General features: G+C 41.4%; 1 protein-coding gene across 1 annotated transcript; it reads right to left on the reverse strand.

Annotated features, from left to right (window-relative positions):
• Nucleotides 1-2,644: 2,644 nt before the first annotated feature.
• LOC130889540 (chitinase-like protein 3) lies at nucleotides 2,645-19,919 on the reverse strand. The gene is made up of 11 exons (XM_057793349.1): nucleotides 19,895-19,919; nucleotides 18,642-18,671; nucleotides 17,943-18,144; nucleotides 10,971-11,027; nucleotides 10,148-10,313; nucleotides 5,804-5,928; nucleotides 5,502-5,625; nucleotides 5,062-5,245; nucleotides 3,745-3,866; nucleotides 3,519-3,660; nucleotides 2,645-2,815 (listed from the first exon to the last, which is right to left on the reverse strand). Exons 1-11 carry the CDS (start codon nucleotides 19,917-19,919, stop codon nucleotides 2,697-2,699), a joined length of 1,296 nt encoding a protein of 431 aa, XP_057649332.1. The 3' UTR covers nucleotides 2,645-2,696.
• Between the last annotated feature and the right edge of the window lie 563 nt (nucleotides 19,920-20,482).

The raw sequence follows: 20,482 nt of genomic DNA on the forward strand, positions 1-20,482 counted from the left end.
TGAGCGTAAACTTGTTAATGCACAGCTGGACTCACACTTCCAGGGCACTCGCCGGCTCCAAGGGTATTTTTGTTCTGATTTTTCTGCTTGGAGAATTCTCTTTGCCAAGGCTTTTGGCACAATTAGCAGAGATTTTGTCTTTTCCTTACCCAGGACCAGGTTCCTCACATGGTCTCCACCTTTTTTTTTTTATTTTTAAAAATTTAAGTTTACATACTAGCCCCAGTTCCCCCTCCCTTCACTTCCCTTGGCCGCCACCTCTGCCATCTCACCCCCATCCACTCCTCAGAGGAGGTAAGTCCTCCCTTGTCTGTCTGCCCTGTCTTGTTGCAATCCCGTGAAGGGATTTCTTTTCTACATATACTATATAACGACGAGCATCATTACCAAGACTGAAGTTCCAAAGGAATGGATGGTTTTGCCGCGTGAGTTCACTGTCTTTGGTCTTGTCAGGCGGGTCATCTGTCTTCGGGTTTTCAGATGTCTCGAGAGGTTTGGGCCATAGCTGTAGTATATGGGAACTTTCAGGAAGCGTGGGTTCCACACTTACTGTCTGCATGAGACACTACTTTCCTGATGGCTTTTAAGCAAGAAAATGAGGGGTGCTCTCAAGACTGGCTGCTAAGCAACAGCCCTGCCCTAGAAGTTTCCCTTCAAGTCATTGTGACACTGTTTTCTGCAAAGCCGGAAAGCCTGATTGGAGTAGTAAGTCTATTGTGACTTACTGCTTGTCAGTGACCAACAACAGGGTCCTAGGCTCACTCCCTTCAACTCTGGTACAACTTAATGTGCCTTGTTCATTTCTACCATGAGGGGTTTGTTCTCATTATAACTGTGCCTGAGAAACTCTTCCCAGGTAAGAAAATTGTTGGCTGCCGTTGGCTTCGGTTAAGATCTTCCCACAAGAGTCATTGTCTAGGACTGGATAAGTCAAAGTATTTTTGTTCACTGGGTGCTTTTAAACAAGCTTTCATCTTCTTCATTTCCTTCTTTATTCACTGTTCAACATGGCAGACGCAAAATATCATCCCCCTGTACAAGGAGATTAGTCTTTCTTACCGCTCTGCCTTTCCCACTTCGGGCGGTACCTGGCATGTAGTAATAGGAAGTGCTTGGAGTTTATGGTGAAGGGCGTTATCCAGAGAGTGGACTGCCTATCAGTCGCCAGTGCTGTCATCTCTCGTGAGAGCTCTGTGCGTGGTGTTAGGGGATACAGTGAAACAGTAGATAAGGCTCCAAGCTGTGGTTGCCTGGCTCTGGCTTTGGCTCTACAAGGAACCAAGCTTCTCCAGGTCTCGGTTTCCAGGAAGCAGTAGTATCCATCTTAGGAGGCTGCGTGAGAACTCAGTAAGAAGATGCATGTTCGGTACGTCAAGTTTGAGCTGTATGAGGTAGCATCTGTCTGTAGTCACAACTGCTCCAGAGGTTTAGGGAGGATCGCTGAGCCCAGGATTTTGAGACAGGTCTGGGCTATCCAGGGAGACCCATCTTAAAAGACAAGAAACAAAACCAAAAATAGTTTGACACATAAAGTGAGCCTATAGTGGATTCTGGAGAAAAAAAACAGAGCCATTATATTCTTACTACATGAAGATTCTTTTAATTGTAAGTAAGAGACACGCAAGTGCTTTAAGGAACAAAGGAGGATTGTATAGTTAAAGGGGAATCTTTATAGACTCTACAGCTACAAGTGCAGCTGGCTTCATAAAGGAACTAGAATCAGCAGCTATGAAGCTGTTGGCAAGTGCTCGCACTAGATCTTACATTCTAGCTCTCACACTTAGAGTAACTTTCTCTTTCCCTTGTTTCTCTACAGCCCCTGAGCGTACATTGTGCCACTCTTAGGGACCAACAGAGCCACACTTAATCTCAGTTGTGAATTCCAGGAAGTGATGATCTAATCTGCTTCATTGAGTCTAATGACCAGTTAACCAGATAGCCATGTGAGGGGTGACAGCAACTGTCAGCCACCACTCTGGTTTTAAGTGCAGTACGTGTTCTCAAAAAAGGCTCCTGCTAGCTCATATTCTGGGCAGCTACCGCATGATGCATCCGCGGCCCCTCCATGATGAGTCTCCGAACACTCACCAATCCTGGTAGCACCAGAGCAGCACCTGGGCGTTCAGCAGAAGCGGGATGATGTTCGGGGCTTCCGATCTTAGACAAGACAAGCTGTGCTGCTTATGCTCACAAGTCCAGCCCTCACTGTGGCTCCCTCCTGAAAAGGGTCACTGAAAAGGGTCACCACGCTACAGACCTGCCTTATAAATGTTCTCATCTTGTCCTGCGCACCAACAGCTTCATCGTTTTCTTCCCGCAGCCTCAGCCATGACGCAGATGTGCGCAGGCAGACAGAAGACGGTAGGGTGGTGGCTCCACTCCGTTCTCACAGTCTTTCCACCTCTCGCCTGAAGCAGCTGGCATTTCCACACTGAAAGGTTTTTTACCAAATCACAACCCTCCCTCCCCCAAAGGGAGCTCATGTTTTGATTGTTGATTTTATTTTAGTTGGTTAGGTAGATTCAAGATGACCTTTGGCAAGGAGCAAAAGAGACTTCAGAATCCTGGGAAAAACTGATATGGACACATAAAGTGAGCCTACAGTTTCTTCATCACAGGTTGCTTTGAGGAGAAGGTCTGTTTGGAAATTGTGCTGGGATGAGATTCCAATTGGGCAGTGACAGAAGACTTTTTGATTATTCTATTGGCCCAGCTGACACAGAATCTACTGCCTCAGTGTCTGTCTTCCAGCTCCTACCTCCACTGTTTAGAGGAGCATTTACTTGCCGAGGGTCTGAAACCGAGGCCATGCAACCTGAGAAACACAGCACAAAATGATGAGCAGGGACCCTCATGCAATGGCAGGCTTCCGCTGGAGGTGAATAAATGTTTGTACATGGTGGCCTTGACTGGGGCTTAGATCAGAGGAGAATTCTACGCTCAGGATTTAAGAAGTGATATCAACCCAAGTCCTTACACATTTCTTGGTCCTCCTATCTTACCTGAAAGCCAGCTGGACTTGGAATGAAAATAAATTTTTTTTTATATAACTCATTGAAACATACTTGTTGAGTACCTACTATGTAAAGTAAAAAGCTTTAAAGATCAGGTAAAAAATGCCCCAATATAAAAAACAATCTGTATAGTGACATGAGAGTAATGTTGAGCCTTCCTGTTAAATCTCCCTAGAGGGAGGTAAGTGAGACATCAAAGCACAGCCCCATAGAGACACAGATGCTTATGGTGATGGCCAGCACAACTTCTGTAGACTGTTGCACATCACAAAGACTTCGGAGACCTGGACCCTGCTTCCAGGCATGCTTGGTTTGCCCTAAAGGTATACTATCCCTGGCATGGAAGTCGAGGGTTTGTAAAAGATCACTGGCTGGCACTTGGACAAGAGCAGTGGGATGAAGTGGGAAGAATCTCCTTGGGCAATGGAGAGAGGCATGTCAAGACTCCCCTTGAGTTGATGGGGGATGTTTGCCTACCCTTGGCATGTCCCTGGTCTTACATACTTTTACTGTGCACTCTGAGGGCTTTCTTCAGGGCAAACGTTAGAGGGAACTGTCCCCGGTTGCAGAAAGCACCAGAGAAGTCATCCATGTCCAGGGCCCATAGCATGGCTCCTCCCAAGTTGTTCTGCTTAAGCCATTCGGCCTGTTTAAGCATAGAAGACAATAGTCATTTGATTTCTTGAAGCTCAGGGTTGGGCCCTCAGGACACCCATGGGACTGACTTTACCTTGATATGAAAGCTCTTCACATTATCATAGCCAACCCATTTGTTGCCCTGACAGGCATAAGGTACTTCCTGATCAGCATCCCAGGCCTCAGTGGCTCCATCATTCAAGAAGGTGCAAATTTTTAAAAGTCACGGGATAATAATCCTTTAAATATTATGTCATACAAGAGAGAAAGGTACACTTTATTTTTTCCTCCTTTAATATATGTATCTTGGGGAGGTTTCCAGTGGCTTTTATTTGGAGTAAAGAAGTTTGAGATAGTTTTCTTTTTGTGGTTCTGGGGATGAAACACATGGTATGGCTCATGCTGCAGGAGTACTCTGCAACCGAATTTCATTCACAGCCCATATTTTTAATAACTTATTTGCTTTTTGGTAGAGTCTCAGTCTATAGCCCAGACTTCAAACTGTTGACCCCTTTGCCTCTGAATTCTGAAAACTGATATTACAACTTAATATATACAGCCCCACAGCAGACAGAAATATTCACGACATATCATTGTACACTATGATACATCTTTAAATTTTTGGTACTAGAGATGGAACCCTGGGCTATACTCATTAAGGCAAGAGCTGGACCACTGAGCAACACCTTCATATCATGCTGCTTTCAAATGCTCATTCACTGTCCATGTTATAGGGTTGGCGTTTTAGAGTCTGTAGCAATATGGGGCATATATCCATTTTATCACTTTATTTATCCATATAAATAAACTTAAGAATCTTGTCTGTTTCATGAAGGGTTATTATATATTGTTAACTCCTCAGTTTTAAAAAATATATTCTATATGTGTAAAACTTTTAAGTATTTGGGATGATACTCTGTTGACAGAGATGGTTTGTTAGTTTTATGGCTTCCCAGACCCAAAATAATCACACAGAAACTATATTAATTAAATCACTGCTTGGTCTATTAACTCAGGAGTTTTATTAACTCTTACATCTTAAATTAACCATTTTTTTATTTTGTATTTTATTATGAGGCTTGTGGTTTACTGGTAAGGTTCTGGTTGGCAGCTGTCTCCTTCGGCAGCTACATGATCTCTCTCTGACTTCTACACTCTCACAGTATCTCCTCCAGCTTGGCCATATTCTACCCTGCTATAGGCTGAAGCAGCTTCTTTATTAACCAATGGTAATAAAACATATTCACATCATACAGAGGGAAATCCCACATCAATACTTTGCTTAGAGCAGGTAGATACTGGACATAATGAACATTCAAATTCAGCAGATTTCTATCCCTCAACCCCTGGGCAACAAGCCCAGCTCTGGGCCTGATATTCACAGAGAAATGTATAGGCAATGTACTGACCTCATAATAGGCCCAGATGCCAGACTCCTCTGTGTAGGGCCCTAGTGCCCCAGCACTAGCAGTGGGCACACCGATTCCAGTGCTGGAGGGGTCACTCAGGGTGAAGGTTTGTCCATATGCTGGGAATCCAACAATGAGCTTCTCGGGAGCTGCTCCATTTTCATCCCAGTAGGTCATGATGTAGTCCTGCAGGAGCATAGGTTAGCTGTAGGCCTTAGGTAGCCGGTGCCCTGTGCTGGGTTATGTTAGTTACCTGTTCTAACTGCTCAAATTATATATTGAAAATTTATTAGTTTTCTTTCCAAAATACTTCACTGAAGTTGTAGTAAAGGCGGTATACAAGAACACTGCATACTCATAATTTGATTTTTTTAATTTTGTGATGAATCTCTCATGATTTGGACCATTTCTAGTCTGCATTTGCATCTGTGTAGGGTCTTACCACATTGAGGAAGGTGTTGGTGCCGGTGTCAAGTAGGGATTTGTAGAGGGGACTGTTTTCCCCAGTGTAGCTATCCTGGGAGTCATGGAGGTTGTAAGTCATGACCAGGATGTAGTCTAGGGAGCTGTGGATGAAGGATGCTGTTTAAATAATTTCTGATGATCATTTGTCATTCCTATATGCCAGGAAAATGCACCCTTGCAAAGCCTATAAACCAAGTCCATGTGCAACAAAGCATCCCAAGGATGAAGATCTGTTGCTTACATTCCCTCAAGAATTCCTGAACATGGTAGACCGCTCACTGTGACAGCTGGGGGATCTCATAGCCAGACTGGATGATGGAGACAACACCAGCTACTGTGGCAGTGATCATCAGCCTGGGTCTACTGTTCTCAAAGGCTTCTTCCTCAAAAGCTTCACGCATTTTCTACAGAATATTAACATACAGTAGAGAACATTACAAATTCACTTCAGTTCTTCTAATAACAAGTGTATATTCTTAAAAAGTACTTTCCCATTTTTGTTTTACATTTTTCTGTCATTACCTCGATAAAGGCAGTAGCACAGATGGTGTTAAGAGTCATTAAATATTCATGGGGTTTTGGACTTTATTATGTCCCCTCTAAAGCTACTAGCTATTCATCCAAAATCTAGATTCCAAATGACCAAGAGCTTTGCCACCATTGCCACATTCTGAAGCATACCTTGCTGCAGTTCCCTAAACCCAGCTTTCAGCAGTGGAGAAAGGTTTCCCCTTTTTGAGTAGCTGAAGTTTATCATAAGACCAATACCTCATTGAATGAAATGCAAAGTTAACTAAGGAAGAAGGTGGTAATGGCTGGGTACCAAGTGCAATTTAGTGCCAGATGGTAATCTCCTTCTACTTTATGTGACTTTCATCTTGTTTGAAGTATTGTATTGGGGTTATCTCTTATAATTGCCTTGTTTCAGAGTACCTGGTCATCTTCCAACAGAATGCTCACAGAAATTGCTGTGTGTGCAAGTGGTCAAGTGACTAGGACATTTTACTAGATGAAGAGCATTATAAGAAGGGGGTTAGAGCTGTCTTGAAATATTAACCCTATATATTGCAAGGTATGTGATTTTATATTGTGCTGTTGTAGTGAAAAGATCTATAACTTTTGCCTGGAGGTATGCTCCAATTAAAGAAAGAAATAACATGCAAGGTGGTAGTGGCGCATGCCTTTAATCCCAGCATTCGGGAGGCAGAGACAGGCAGATCTTTGTGAGATCGAGACCAACCGGGTCTACAGAGTTAGTTCCAGGACAGGCTCCAAAGCTTCAGAGAAATCTTATTTCAAAACACACACACACACACACACACACACACACACACACACACACACACAGAGAGAGAGAGAGAGAGAGAGAGAGAGAGAGAGAGAGAGAGAGCCTGCAAAAGCCAGGAAACTAGAAAGGGGTCATTGGGACACAGGGAAGGAAGACAGAGTTTAAGGGAGTGAGTGAGGATAGGATAACAGACAACAAATAGTTGAGAGGGGAAAGGGGAATAATGGAGAGGGGGTTAGAGTGGAGTGGGATGTTAGTGTAGAGTACAATAGGGGTAAGAAGAAGGATAACTTACTAAGAATGTGTGATAAGGTCATATGGAAACCTACCATTTTATAAGCTTCTTAAAATACATTTATCAAAAAAGCTTAATTGGAGTTGCTTACACGGGGGTGGTGTAAGGGCTCCTCCCAGAAGCCATAGGTTATCAAACAAAAACCCAATGCCAGATGTGGGATACAGGTCTTCAGTTGTTGCTCAGGGGATCCCAGAGACCCCCAGGACAATACAGGCTGTTACCATTGCTGTTGGTTACCGACTAGAACTTGACACAGAGATGCTATCGCTAAGAGCATCACATACTTTGATCATAGGATGTAGAGAAGTCAGTCTGGTGCTGACCTGGAAGCTCCCTCCCTGTTGGCTAGTTTTCATAGACCAGAAGGTGTTGTGAAGGCTGGTGGGGAAGAAAAGCCATCAAAAGTTGTCCCAGCTATGATCCAGTGACAAGTGGCCTGAAAAGATATGTCAGCAAGTGCAGTATGGGCACAGATTTTATGGGGTAAATCAATGCCATTCTAATTGAACTTAAGTCCTGCTCTAAGGAGGGGAATACACACTTGGTATTGTAAGGAAATCTAGCCAAGTATCTGTGAGTTGGGGAGTAATAGAATCTGCAAAATGCTGTCTTCCTAAGGAACCGCTTCCTAAATAACATACTTGTACCCACAGACCAGTGCCACTCTCATCCCTCACCAGGGAAGCTTCTTTACACAGCAAATGGCAGTTAATACAGACTGAGAACAGGTGGAAGTGTTCCGCTCTAAAGAGGCTATCTGGATCACACCCCACTACCCCAAAGCTCAGGGAACATTGGAGAAAAAGTGGAGCAGGAGGCTGGGGGAGATTGCTGAGAAATGATCTCGACGATGGGACTGTTGCACACATGGACGTATGAAAAAGACGCACAAGATCAAGCCAATCAACAGAGTATGGCTTGGGCTATAGAGGGAAAGAGAATCAGTTTTCCTCAGTTGTATGGGCCATGGTAGTTTGCCCATGTTCCAGTAGATGGCGGCATACACCCATGTAAACATGAGCAGCAGAGCCACTGACGTTGGGAGCGGAATGAGGGAAGTCTGGGGAGAATTGAAGGTGGGTAACGGTGGGGGAGGTGATGAATATGATCTAAGTACAATGATTTATAAATAATATTACCAAAGAATAAATATGAATAAAGATAAATAAATGGAGTTACTGAATCTGATAATTAGAGCTATTGGGCAAAAGTAAGCTGGCAGACTCGGGTGAGTTACTCAGTGCTAAAACTCTCCAGAGGCTGCCTGACGATCTAGTATATGGTGCCATATGGAAATAATCTGTCACAGTGGATATAGGACAGTGGTACAGATTCTGCCAAAAAACGAGTAGAAAATAGAAGTAAAGAATGGAATAAATTAAAAGCTGTCTGTCATCTTTGATCATTATAATCTAGTCATTTTTGCTTGGTGATCACCCCTCTTGTTGATGACATCAGTCCATTAAGTCAAGTCCTTTCCCGTGAGCCCTAGATACGTATTCATCCAATGCAGCCTGGCCATTCAGACCCATCCCAGTCTCTATGTTCGGATGTAAAGGATTTAGTTCTCCCACTCCGAATCTACCTTTTTTATCATCTTAACTAACCCATTTTTGCCCATATACTTCTTTAAGTCAGGAAACTGTGGATCTTCTATATCTATAGTATATACTATACTATACTATAAATTTATCCCCAGGTCCTACTGGTTTTTATATTCAGATGTCTCTTTGTATACGCCCTCCTTCCCTCAGTGTAAAAGCATTGCTTCCTGTGATCACCTGTCCCTTAATTTACATCAGTAGCTTCCACTGGAACTTTGCCCGCTGACTCTTCTTGCTTGTGTTTAATGTCAGAGCAGTAAGTCAAAATCAAAAGTTCGGCCACTGTTTCTCCACTGTATATAATTCTTCACAGTATTCCCAATTATCTAGAAGGAGATTTCCCAATTCTTTAGCTGAAGGACCTGCATGATCAGGCTATTGCTACCTGTGCAAACTCACACTCTTTCTCCCAATCACTTGATCACTGGTCTCTGTGTCTTTGTGACTTGCCCATTCTTACCTAATTGGGCAGTGCTAATGTTTTCCCAAGACTAAGATTAGGCATCACTTATGTGTTAGGCTCTTTCTGATCCTGCTTCACACGAACTTCTCTGGGTTTCTTGGTATTTATGCTAATCACGTGTCTGCAATTGTTGGTTAAGTTTCAGCATTCTGACTCATACTGAATGTTCTTTAAAGCTAGAGATTTTGCCTTATTCTTATTTTAAGCCTAAACCAATATGTGCCACAGAGCATGTGTTACTCTGATAACAACAGATTGTCTTATGTAATTGTTCTGGCATTGAACTCTGTTGTCAGGTAACACAGGTAGTTACAATATATCCTTAGTTACTTATCTGTAGAATGAATATCATAATGCTTATGGTACTTTTATCATAGAGCACTTAATACAGAAAGATCTGTGCAAGTTCAATCAGACAAAATACTAGCATGGAGTGGGGAGGTGGTCAAGAAATTTCATCCCTAGTGAAGGAGTTATTGGTAATTAACGGTTTCCAGGAGCAGTTAGCTTTAATTAAGGGTGTGGCCTTTGATAGCTAGGACATGCTCCAGCAGATAGCCATCTAACCCAGAGCACATAAACAGCACTAATTGAAATCGTGCACGTGCGTGCGTGTGTGTTTACGTGTTTAAATTACACTAAACTAGGTGGAAACGGAATAGGGGGTAGATTTGCGAGAAGATGAGGGAGAGGAAGATATGATCAAAATACAATGTGTAATATTCTCAAAGAATTAAAATATGCATTAAATGTGAATATGAATCATCATCCCTAAAATGATGTGATATGTCTGGAATGCAACTTGTTGAAGTGGGTATTTAATATAGAAGGATCTTTGCCATGCTAAGGTTCTGTACATCTCAATTCAATTGAGTTTGTTTTACTGTGTACCACCTAGTTCTCCTCAGAAAGAAGAGACTTTGAATCTTCTGGGACTGAAGACACTTCCTCCTTTTCCTGCTTTCCTCACCTGCACCAGGATGGTGAAGAGATGCTTGTCCTTAGCAGGGCTCCCATGAGATCCAGGGAACTGCCAGTCCAGGTTCAGCCCATCAAACCTGTACTGGCGCAGGAATTTGATGGTTGAGCTAATGAAAGTCTGGCGGTTGTGAGGAGTGGAGACCATGGCGCTGAATCTAACAGAGACCAAAAAAAGGCAGGGTAAGGCCTCTATAATATTAACACATTGTAATAAAAACACTTTACAGTCCAACTTCTACTTCTGTGCCTTTCACTAGGATGCCTCAACCTGATATACACTTGTTCCTATTTTGCCCCAGCCTTCCTTTGCAATCATTACTCTTGCTTGCCTCAGAACTCAGCATTTCCTTTGTTTTGTTATCCCCAACTGAACTATTACAAAATTATCTTTTTCTTAAGATATCTGGCCATGTGAACTTACCATGCTGTCTTGAAACTCCCTCCAAATTCATGTGCTCTCAAAGAAGTCTTATTTAAGAGTACACTTTTAATTTTCCTTCTCCAAAAGACAAAGACATTGTACAAGGCCTTCTCAAGTCATTGTGACCTTGAAATACTTTAGGTAGAAGTGCTTTGAAAGCAGGAAACTGATGCTCAAAGGGTTCTGTACTTGAGTTTAAAATTTGACAACATAGTAATCTTTCCAACATGTTCTGCTTAGAAGTAAGCTTTCAGTTAATTTATAGCATTAACACAATCACTTAGTGAATGCCTTCAGCACCTCTGATGTTGTGAAGTACAGCAATATAGGCTGGTTGAGCTATCTTGATTTCAATAGTAAATGAACAAGTGGCTTTCTAGAGAGAACTTACGGGGCAGGTCCAAAGTCCCAGCCTCCAATGGCCAGGAGGATTTTCAGTTGGGTGTTCCTTAAAAGCAAAAGAACAATTTTAAAATCCATAGGTTCCCCCATTTAAGTAATACGACTGATATTATTTGGTGTTTTCCTGACAAGATATGACATACTATAGCACAATTTCCTTCCATCACCATAAGTTAGCTTTCTTTCTTTCTTTCTTTCTTTCTTTCTTTCTTTCTTTCTTCCTAAGGAAACTCTGAATTGTAGAATTGTGCGTTGTTCTTTTAGGGTAGTGACTAACAATAATTATGGTGTCTATAACTTAAAAGTATAGTTAGCTCATATTCTCTTCTATTGGCTAGAATGACAAATATATTTGAATATTATTATTTTTTTTGCATCCTTCACAATTGGTAGAGATTTGTCAGGTTAGAATTACAAACATTCTTGAGATACTGACTATGAACATTGTTCCTATAGGAATAAGTCATAAGGGGTTTGAGAGGACATTAAATTCTAGATTTATTGCACCTTTCTTGGAGATTCTGATTATGTGTGATGGGATAAGTGTGTGTGTGTGTGTGTGTGTGTGTGTTTGTGTGTGTGTGTGAGTTTTGTTTGTTTGTTTTTTAAATGGTCCATGTAGTTTTGTTGCAAGAATTATATGAACCATACTTGGCACAAAAGCCTGGCTAAGTAGTTTCTTTCCAGTTTGGGATCACAGTACATGTTCATCCAGCTGTACCCACAACAGTGCCATTACCACTGGGAGAAGTCACCTGGGTCTCCCTTATTGCTGATGTGGTTGAACTTAACAAATCTGCTAGTTACTGGATATGAGGACTTATTTAGTATTTACATAAAGAAGAACTCTATTAGAATATATCAACTTGTTTTATTTGTGGGCTCAATGATGTCTAAAGTCTAATATCCTCCACTCCTTGTTTTCTAACATAAGAAACTGAGGTTGTTAGGAATTTTCTTTCCCTTCAAACTCTCCAAAGAACAAGGAAAGGAAAAACATAGCCCCCATTTTTCACATGCTAATGGTATCAGTGATGTGACAGATTGTCTACATCCTTGCTACTTAACACATAGCTCCTAGACCAGAAGGGTCAGCGTCATGTATCAAAGGTTTACTAGAAATGCACCCTCTTGTCCACATGCAGAGGAACCAAGCAGTTGGGCTGATATCGCATACTATATCCCCAAATCAACTCAGAGTGGATTAAAGAGCTAAACACAAGACTATCAAACTACTAGAAGAAAATATGAGGGGAACCTTCTGAGAATGGTCTTGGCAACAACTTTTAAAATATGGTCCCCAAAACAAGACAAAAAATTCAAGAACTAACTGTGAAATGATTCTGGGGAGAGGGAGAGGGAGAGGGAGAGGGGGAGGGGGAGAGAGAGAGAGAGAGAGAGAGAGAGAGCGCAAAATAATGAGTTTAAAAATCAGGAGTTAAAAAAAGACAACATGAAATTTTCAGGCAAGTGGATGGAACCAGAAAAAAAAAAATCACCCTGAGTGAGGTACGTCAGATGCAGAAAGATGAATATGGTGTGTATTTGCTTATATGTGGATATTAGATGTGAAGTTAACGATAACCAAGCCATGACAGGATAAAACTCAGATTCTCAATCTATAGACCCACAGAGGGTAGGTATAGATCAAGGGACTAGAGAGAAAAGCTAGATCTCATTAGGAAAGGAAAATAACATAGAGAGTTATCGGTGGATGGGGATGCTGGAATGAGAGGACCACATGGGGAGGGGAAGAAGGACTTGTGGAAGTGAATAAAGGGAGTGATAGTTAAAATTAAGGGGCATTTTGAGGGGTAGTATCAAAACCTAATACAGGATAAATTTTATGAAATATATACATATGTGAAGGTAATTTAAATGGAATTGCTAAATAAGGGGGAGTCCCGATGGACCATCTCTTGTCACTAAACAAAGCTTCCAGTATCAGGATTCAGTTACATCTAATTGAGTTCTTGGCCAAAGGAGCCCTAAAAGAATCCCCAAACAACCTAGGCTGTTGTGAAGACTATATAGATTGCTCTCCACAAACTGACAGCAAAGCCTCATTGCTGAAGACAACGCCTCCACAACTCATTGAACATGGAGATATCTAGCTGGTGCCTATGTAGTGCCTTCACTCCACATGTTCCAGCATCTTTAGTACAAGAATGTACTCTTCGCACTCTCAAAAGAGAAATGTAAACACCCATCCAGCCACAAACTCTTTATCTACAATGGTGTACTGCCTGCAAGAAAAGCTAAGGCAATGGTGGTTCAGAGTTTGTGGGAGTAATCAACTAATAATGGATCTACTTAAGGCCCCCTTGTGAGATGGAGTTCATACCAAACACTGTTGGTTGACCAAGAACATGAGACTAGATAGCTTAGGGACCTGGGGTAAAACCAATTAAAATTGGTCTAAAAAAGGAAAAAACAACCCCAGAGTGATAAAATGACTCCTAATGATATTCTATAGTACTCATAGATCAGTGCCTTCTTCAGCTGTCATCAGAGAAACTTATTCCCAAAGCAGATGGGAGCAAACAGAGGAGCCCACAGCCAAACATCATGCAGAGAGTGAGAGACCTTGAACACTCAGCCCTAAATGGGATGTCACCATCAAATCCCTCTCCTCAGAATGCAGGTGAAGGCGAAGGCGTAAGTCACAAACACCAGTTTGGAATTATGATTAATAAAATGGTTATTTATTTAAAAGGGAAAAAACTTACAGATCACCGTCACAGACAACAGCCCTCTGCGCAATCAGGAAGGGAGTCTAGTCGCCGGAAGCGGAGCAGGAAGTAAGAGAGAGCGAGGAGGGAAGTGGCCGCTTTTTTAAAGGGAGAGAGATCACGCCCCAATGGGCTGGTATCTCAGCGGCTATCAGCTGGAGGAGCGGAAGGACCTCCTGCAATATGCAGGAGACCCTATAGAGGAGGAGGTGGAAAGAATATAAACACCAGAAGGGATGGAGGACACCAACAAAGCAAGACCTTCTAGGTCAATATGAGTGAATCCTCAAGTGAACTCACAGAGACTGAAGAAACATGCACAGGACCTGCATGGGACTGCGCCAGGCCCTCTGCGTTTAATATTTTTATTGGTTGCTGAGTGTGCAAACCAATGGGAATCTGGCTCTTGTACCTTCTCTTGTGCTCTTTTCCTTCTGTTGGTCTGCTCTGTCCAACTTTGATGTAGTCCTTGTCTTATCTTGTTTTACACTTTTATATTAAAGAGAATGAATTAATGAAAACCCAGCTACTAGGGTAAAGGTAACAACTGAGATGTCATTATACCTGCTGGAGAAGGAAAATCAGTTTTCTTTAACAGAGAAATACTGAGTATATCAACCACCCCAATATCAACCACTCAAGTTCGTGCATAGTTGACCAACTTATAATGAAACCAACAGTTATTTTGCATGAGCTTTTGTTTTTTTTACAGTTTGATATTTTTGGGTGTTTTATTTTGTTTCTTGTTTCTGGGCAGGGGAGGGTTGTATTTTTTTTTTTATGAGAAAGAACTTAAAGTTGGGTGGGTGGGGAGGAGGAGAGGCTCTAGAAGGACTTGGGAGAAGGGAAAAATATGATCAAATACATTTAAAATTTTTAATAATAAAAATATAATAGCTAGGTAGTGGTGGTGCACGCCTCTAATCCCTGTACTTGGGAGGCAGAGACAGGTGGATTTCTGTGAGTTCAAGGCCAACTTGGTCTACAAGTGAGTTCCAGGAAAGCCAGGAATGTTACAGAGAGACCCTGCCTCAAAAAGCCAAAAAAAGGGCCGGGCGGTGGTGGCGCACGCCTTTAATCCCAGCACTCAGGAGGCAGAGGCAGGCGGATCTCTGTGAGTTCGAGGCCAGCCTGGTCTACAAAGGGAGTTCCAGGACAGGCTCCAAAGCTACAGAGAAACCCTGTCTCGAAAAACCAAAAAAAAAAAAAAAAAAAAAAAAAAAAAGCCAAAAAAAGGATATGAACACTCATAAGAAAAACCATATAACTGATCTATGAATTTTTAACATTAATAATTTTATATAACAGGAGTTTCTATGACTTAAATTAGAAACATTGATATACTTGTTTGAACATATTCTGTTTTATTTATATGTGCTCCAGGGTAGATATTTATGGCACTATCTACTTTTATCCTAACCGTAAAATATGTAAGGAATTAGATTTTCTGTCTCACATTTTCTCTAATATGTGGTGGGCTCTATGTGTGTGTGTGTGTGTGTGTGTGTGTGTGTGTGTGTGTGTGGAGAGAGAGAGAGAGAGAGAGAGAGAATAGAAATGGGGTTGAGGAGATGGATAAGCTTTTAAAGCAGTTGCAAAGATGTGTAAAGATAAGAGTATGAGAGTTTGGGTCCTAGAACCTATGCATGCCAGGCTGGCATGGTGGCTTGTCTGTAATTCCAGCCTCAGAAGGCAGAAACGGATCCCACACACATGTGTTCATGAGCATAAATGCATGCATATAAACACACGGACACAGGTGAATGGAAAAAAGATAGAAAGGGGACTGTGAGGATAGGAAAGGAATTTAAGGGACAGAGAAGAAAGAAAATAGCAGAACACATGTGCCTTGAAATTAGAAGGTAAACTGCTTAGTGGGGAAAAGATCAGTGAGAGAGAAAGGCAGGGAGAAGGAGAGAGAGGAGGAGGGAGGACATGAATAAATATATACACAGTATTATGACACAAATGTGTGACTTGCCGTAATGAAACCGGTTACTTTGTATGATAATTTCAAAATACATGAAAATGAGTAAAAACACCCATGCACTTTAGAATGGGAGAAAATATTTGGAATCCACACACCTGATAAGGAGTTAGCATTAAAAAAAAGCAGGAACTGGAAGAGAAATAACCATTGACAAATGAGAAAAAAGTCTGACTGGGCATTTCTCACAGAAGGTAAATGTCTAAGAGGTGTAGGAAAGCGAGCACACACAGATACCCTGAGAATCACTACTAATGAGAGCTACTCAGGTTAGAGCTGCATTGACTGATCACCTAACACCTGTTAGAATGGCTAATAGGAAAAGATGAAAGGTAACCAATGTTCTCAAGGATGTATAAAGAAATCACTACAATGTAAATGCAAAGAACAAGAGCCCTAGAGAGAGCACTGTGTAGATTCCTCTCAAAATACACACAGATTCCACATGATTCATCAATACCGCTATCCAAAGGAAATGAAATCAGTGTTTTGAAGATATAGCACTCAATAGTATTCATTAACATTGAATAGTAAGATCCAAGATACGGAATCCCATTAAGTGTGCACCAATAGTCGAGTGGATAAAAAGATGTACTATATATACAATATAAATTATTCAGCTATAAAATAATGGAACCCATCATTTGAAATAATGTTTGTGAATTTGCAGGGCATATTAAGTGAAATAAACAACACACAGAAAGGCAAGTAACACATGATAAGACTTATAAGTGGAATCAAAGCTATTTGAACTTGTCAAGAACAAAAACAGAAAATAGAACAGTGTTTTTTGGGATTGCATTGGAAAAGAAATATTGGAAATATTTTGGTTAGAAATATCATGAGCAGGAGAGATGGTTCAGAGGTTAAGAGCACTCGCTGCTCTTCCAGAGTACTTGGGTTCAGCTCCCAGCACACACAAGATAGCTCACAACCATCTGAAATTTCAGTTTCAGAGGATCTGATGTAAGCTATGGAAAGGAAAATCAGGACACTAACCCAGTCATAAAACCTTCTACCTGCAATCTGTCATGCCTGTAAGATATCCTGGGGCAATGTTGGCACAGAACTTGTTTGGTTTAACTTGAGGCCCATCCCATGAGAATGAGTCTGTATCTTGCACTGCCTGGATGGCCAGGAACCAGAGACTAGACAGCCCAGAGGTCTAAGGTAGAACCAGATATGACTGGCCAAAAAAAAAATTTAAATCAGTGAAATTGAAATGATTTCCAATGATATTCTTCTATCCTTACAGATCATAGATTGGTGCCTTATCCAGTTGTTATCAGAGAGGCAGCAGATGGGAGCAGGTGCAGAGAACCTCCACCAGTTATGAGAGAGAGAGAGAGAGAGAGAGAGAGAGAGAGAGAGAGAGAGAGAGAGAGAGAAGATAACCATTGAATTCCTTCCCTAAGAGATCAGGGAACCCCCAGGAAGATGGGTAGGAAAGATTAGAGGAGTCAGAGGTTATCAAGGACACCAGGAGAAAGTACATGACCCACTGAACAACTAAGTAGGGCTCGCATGATCTCACAGAGACTGAAGCAGCAAGTACAGGCCAGCTTGGGTCTTCACCAGGTCCTCTACATATATGTTATGACTATTAGCTTGGCGTTTTTTGTGGAACTCCTACATTAGGAGTTCCACAAAAGTGGAGGTGGGTGTATCTCTGACTCTTTTCCCTGATCTAGGGACTGGTTTTCTCCTATTGGGTTGACTTGTCCAGCCTCTATATGAGGGCTTTCACCTTGTCTTATTGTTTCTTGTTTGAGTCCTGTATGTTCTGAGGAAACAGAGGAGGAATGGATCTGAGGGAGAGTAGAGGTGTGGGAGATAAGGGAGGATAGATAGAGGTAAAACTGTGGTCAAGATGCATTGCAGGAGAGAAGAGTATATTCAATTAAAAAATTGAAAAAAATCTGAGAATATTGTAGTAAAATATTTAGTGAGACAGGAAAAATTGTTCAAGAAATCTTTATGTGAAGGACATTCACCATGAAAAAGTTAAGTGTGTGAAGTAAAAATATGCTAGTAAGGTCATGAACCATTATAAAATGTAGGTGCATTCAAAATTCATGTCTTATGTAATAATCATATGTAATTGATGGCAGTAAAAACTGATGACATTGGCTGGGTCCTCATCTCAAACTCATGGATTCTGAGCTACATTTAAAGAAACATTAATACGTGGCAACTATTGACCCAAGAGACACAAGATCAGACAACTCTGCCATTCTCTGACCTGCGTTTGAGGGTGTTTAAAGCTTGGTAGTCAGTCAAGTCATTCATGCTTCTCACGGTGATCCTGTTGCTCCACATACTAGCAAAGGCATAGATGAGGTGAGTACACAGGCAGGGGTCAATATCAGCAGGACTAAAACTTCCCAGTCCTGGCCTGTTCCGGGCCACATTATTATAGTAGCACATCAGCTGGTAGGAAGAACCTGTGGAAGGCAAATGAGAACAGCGGCCTGCTGTAGGTGGCGGTGAACTCCGTTGACAGTTTGGTCCTGCCTCTTTCCCTTGCTGATCCTCAGGCACCTGTTACCTAGGAGGGGATAATTTGTACTAAGACTCTTTAACCTGAGTCCAGACATTGTAACTTAGCCATCAGGCACTGACTTGAAGTTGATGATTAGAATGATGGCACTCACTTCTGGATCTTGGCTAAGTTTAGAAGACCGCTAGAGCTGGTTTGTTAATGCTAAGGTGGGCACACACAGATGAGAGCACCGAGAGCTGAGCTGAAATAGTCTACTCCCAACAGTGGAAACCCATCTCTTTCCCAAACAGCTTTATCTCTTGGTAATTTTTTTCAAATAAAGTATTATGAGAGTATAATTTAAAAATCATAAAAGAAAAGTACATTAGGAGTATTTCTTAGAGATTTGAGGCTTATGACGAGAAAATGTTCTGTAAACAACATGAAGTCATGACATACCCAGATGAGAATTCAGCAGAAGTGCCAAACCTAGAGAGAGAGAGAGAACAAACATTTCCTGTAAAACATCTGCCTGAATCATTGAGTATCAAACTCTGAAACAGTGGAAGTCATCCTACTAGACATAGATCAGAACAGCCCAAGTGAAACTTTTTAGCCATTTCAAGGGGTGCTCTTTTCAGTGGATATACATTTCAATCTACTCTTATGATTTGTCGGAAAATGGAAAATGGAAATGACCATCCTTGTCCACATCTGTGCCTTAATTAATTTTTACTGAATGTAAAGACTATTTATTCACAGAACTAGTGCTGTCTGAAGTTACTTTAGTTGACTTTACTTAGTAATCACCCTTTTAAACTATGCCTCACCTCTCAGAGTTTGAACCCAGCCTTCCAACAGTCAAGCCATCTGCTAAAGCACAGAACAGTATTACCACAATCTGAGTTTTTGGAAACATTTTTGAAAAGACCTTGCTAGAGGGATGAAGATGTGAAGTTCCAGGTACCTCTCTTTGGCATCAACAGAGCAGGGTTTGAGACAGATGGGCCTTGAACTAGAGAACCTGCTCCCATGTCTCTTGATTGCTGAAATCATAGGCCTGAACCATCATCATGTAACCAGATCACTTCTGAGTCTTTTACAAGTTGAGCTTCAGTGTTCATCTGAGAAAGTTTCTGATGCTTAACAAAGTTTACAAAGTTTAGAGCATAAGTTTAGAGCAACTAGTAAGATTTCAATGACTTGGCTCAAAGTAACTACTGAACACATCTCTATGGTTGGCTATGAGGAATACTTTTACTCCATCAATGCAGCAGACCCATGGAGGATAAATCTGAAAGCAGTAGAACAAAGACGACTAGGATAGCTGCATCTAAGTTTCTACTGATCTTCTTCTCTTTAAAAGTTCATTTCAGGAACTTTTAAATAAATAAATATAATGCCAATGTAAGGCAGATGGTATAGGAAGATGAGTGGGGAGTATTAATGTCTGGACAAAACAGGAGCCAGCGGAAAGGTATTGTTAAAATGAGACTCCTTTAATGCTGTATGTGTGTCATCAATGAAGGCAGAATAGTTATCACAGCCCGTGAGGTTAGGAAAACTTATTAAATAATGGAAGAAAATTTGAAATTCTGAAAGAAGAATGATAATACATAGAGCCATAGTGTGACGATGCCTCCAGGTCATCAGATCCTGGGAACAAAAGAAGCCAGGCAACACTGAGTCTTTATGTCTGATTACCAACTCACCTGTGACAAGAAGGAGCTTGGTCATGATGTCTTCAGCAGTGCTTCAGTGGGGCCCCAGATAACCTTTTAAACAATTTAAGATCCAGGTAATCCCAAGGTTTGCCAGCTGGAAAGTGTTTACTGGGATGTGTATATATGTATGACTAATCAGTAAACCACCAGCTTTCCTTCTCTACTGACTCAGTTCCTTTAGTATCTCACTGCCACCACCCTTCCTGTTCCAGATCAGAAAGCAATGACATATGCTTTAGCAGTCGGATAGAGGCAATCACCACAGGGCATACTCATTCCCTTAATTTCGGTTTTGGCAGTTCCCAAGTACGCAGCAGCTGTTCAGGTGTTGCAGATAAGTTTTATTGAACTTATTTCATCCCTGACATAAAATAAGTTTCTTACAGGAAAACAAGTTAATCGCTGTTTTTAAACCCCCTTTCTTCCTTGAATTATTTGCTTGTAATTTTTGTGGTCAGTCCTAATGAACCTCCACTCTTTAGGGGCTACATTTTGAATGCTGAATATTATGCCTACACTTGTTTTTTGGAATGAATTCAAGTGACAGTTATAAGATAAATCTATTTAAGAATGTAT

This window comes from Chionomys nivalis, chromosome 18 (assembly GCF_950005125.1).
Source record: "Chionomys nivalis chromosome 18, mChiNiv1.1, whole genome shotgun sequence".
NCBI classification, from domain to species: domain Eukaryota; kingdom Metazoa; phylum Chordata; class Mammalia; order Rodentia; family Cricetidae; genus Chionomys; species Chionomys nivalis.

Coding starts and splice junctions, on each gene's coding strand:
- LOC130889540 (XM_057793349.1), bottom strand. CDS start 19,919: ATGACCAAGCTCCTTCTTGTCACAG. Junction 18,145..18,641: donor TCTGCTGAATTCTCATCTGG/GTATGTCATGAC, acceptor TGCCTTCCACAG/GTTCTTCCTACCAGCTGATG. Junction 5,929..10,147: donor TCTTCACCATCCTGGTGCAG/GTGAGGAAAGCA, acceptor AATATTCTGTAG/AAAATGCGTGAAGCTTTTGA.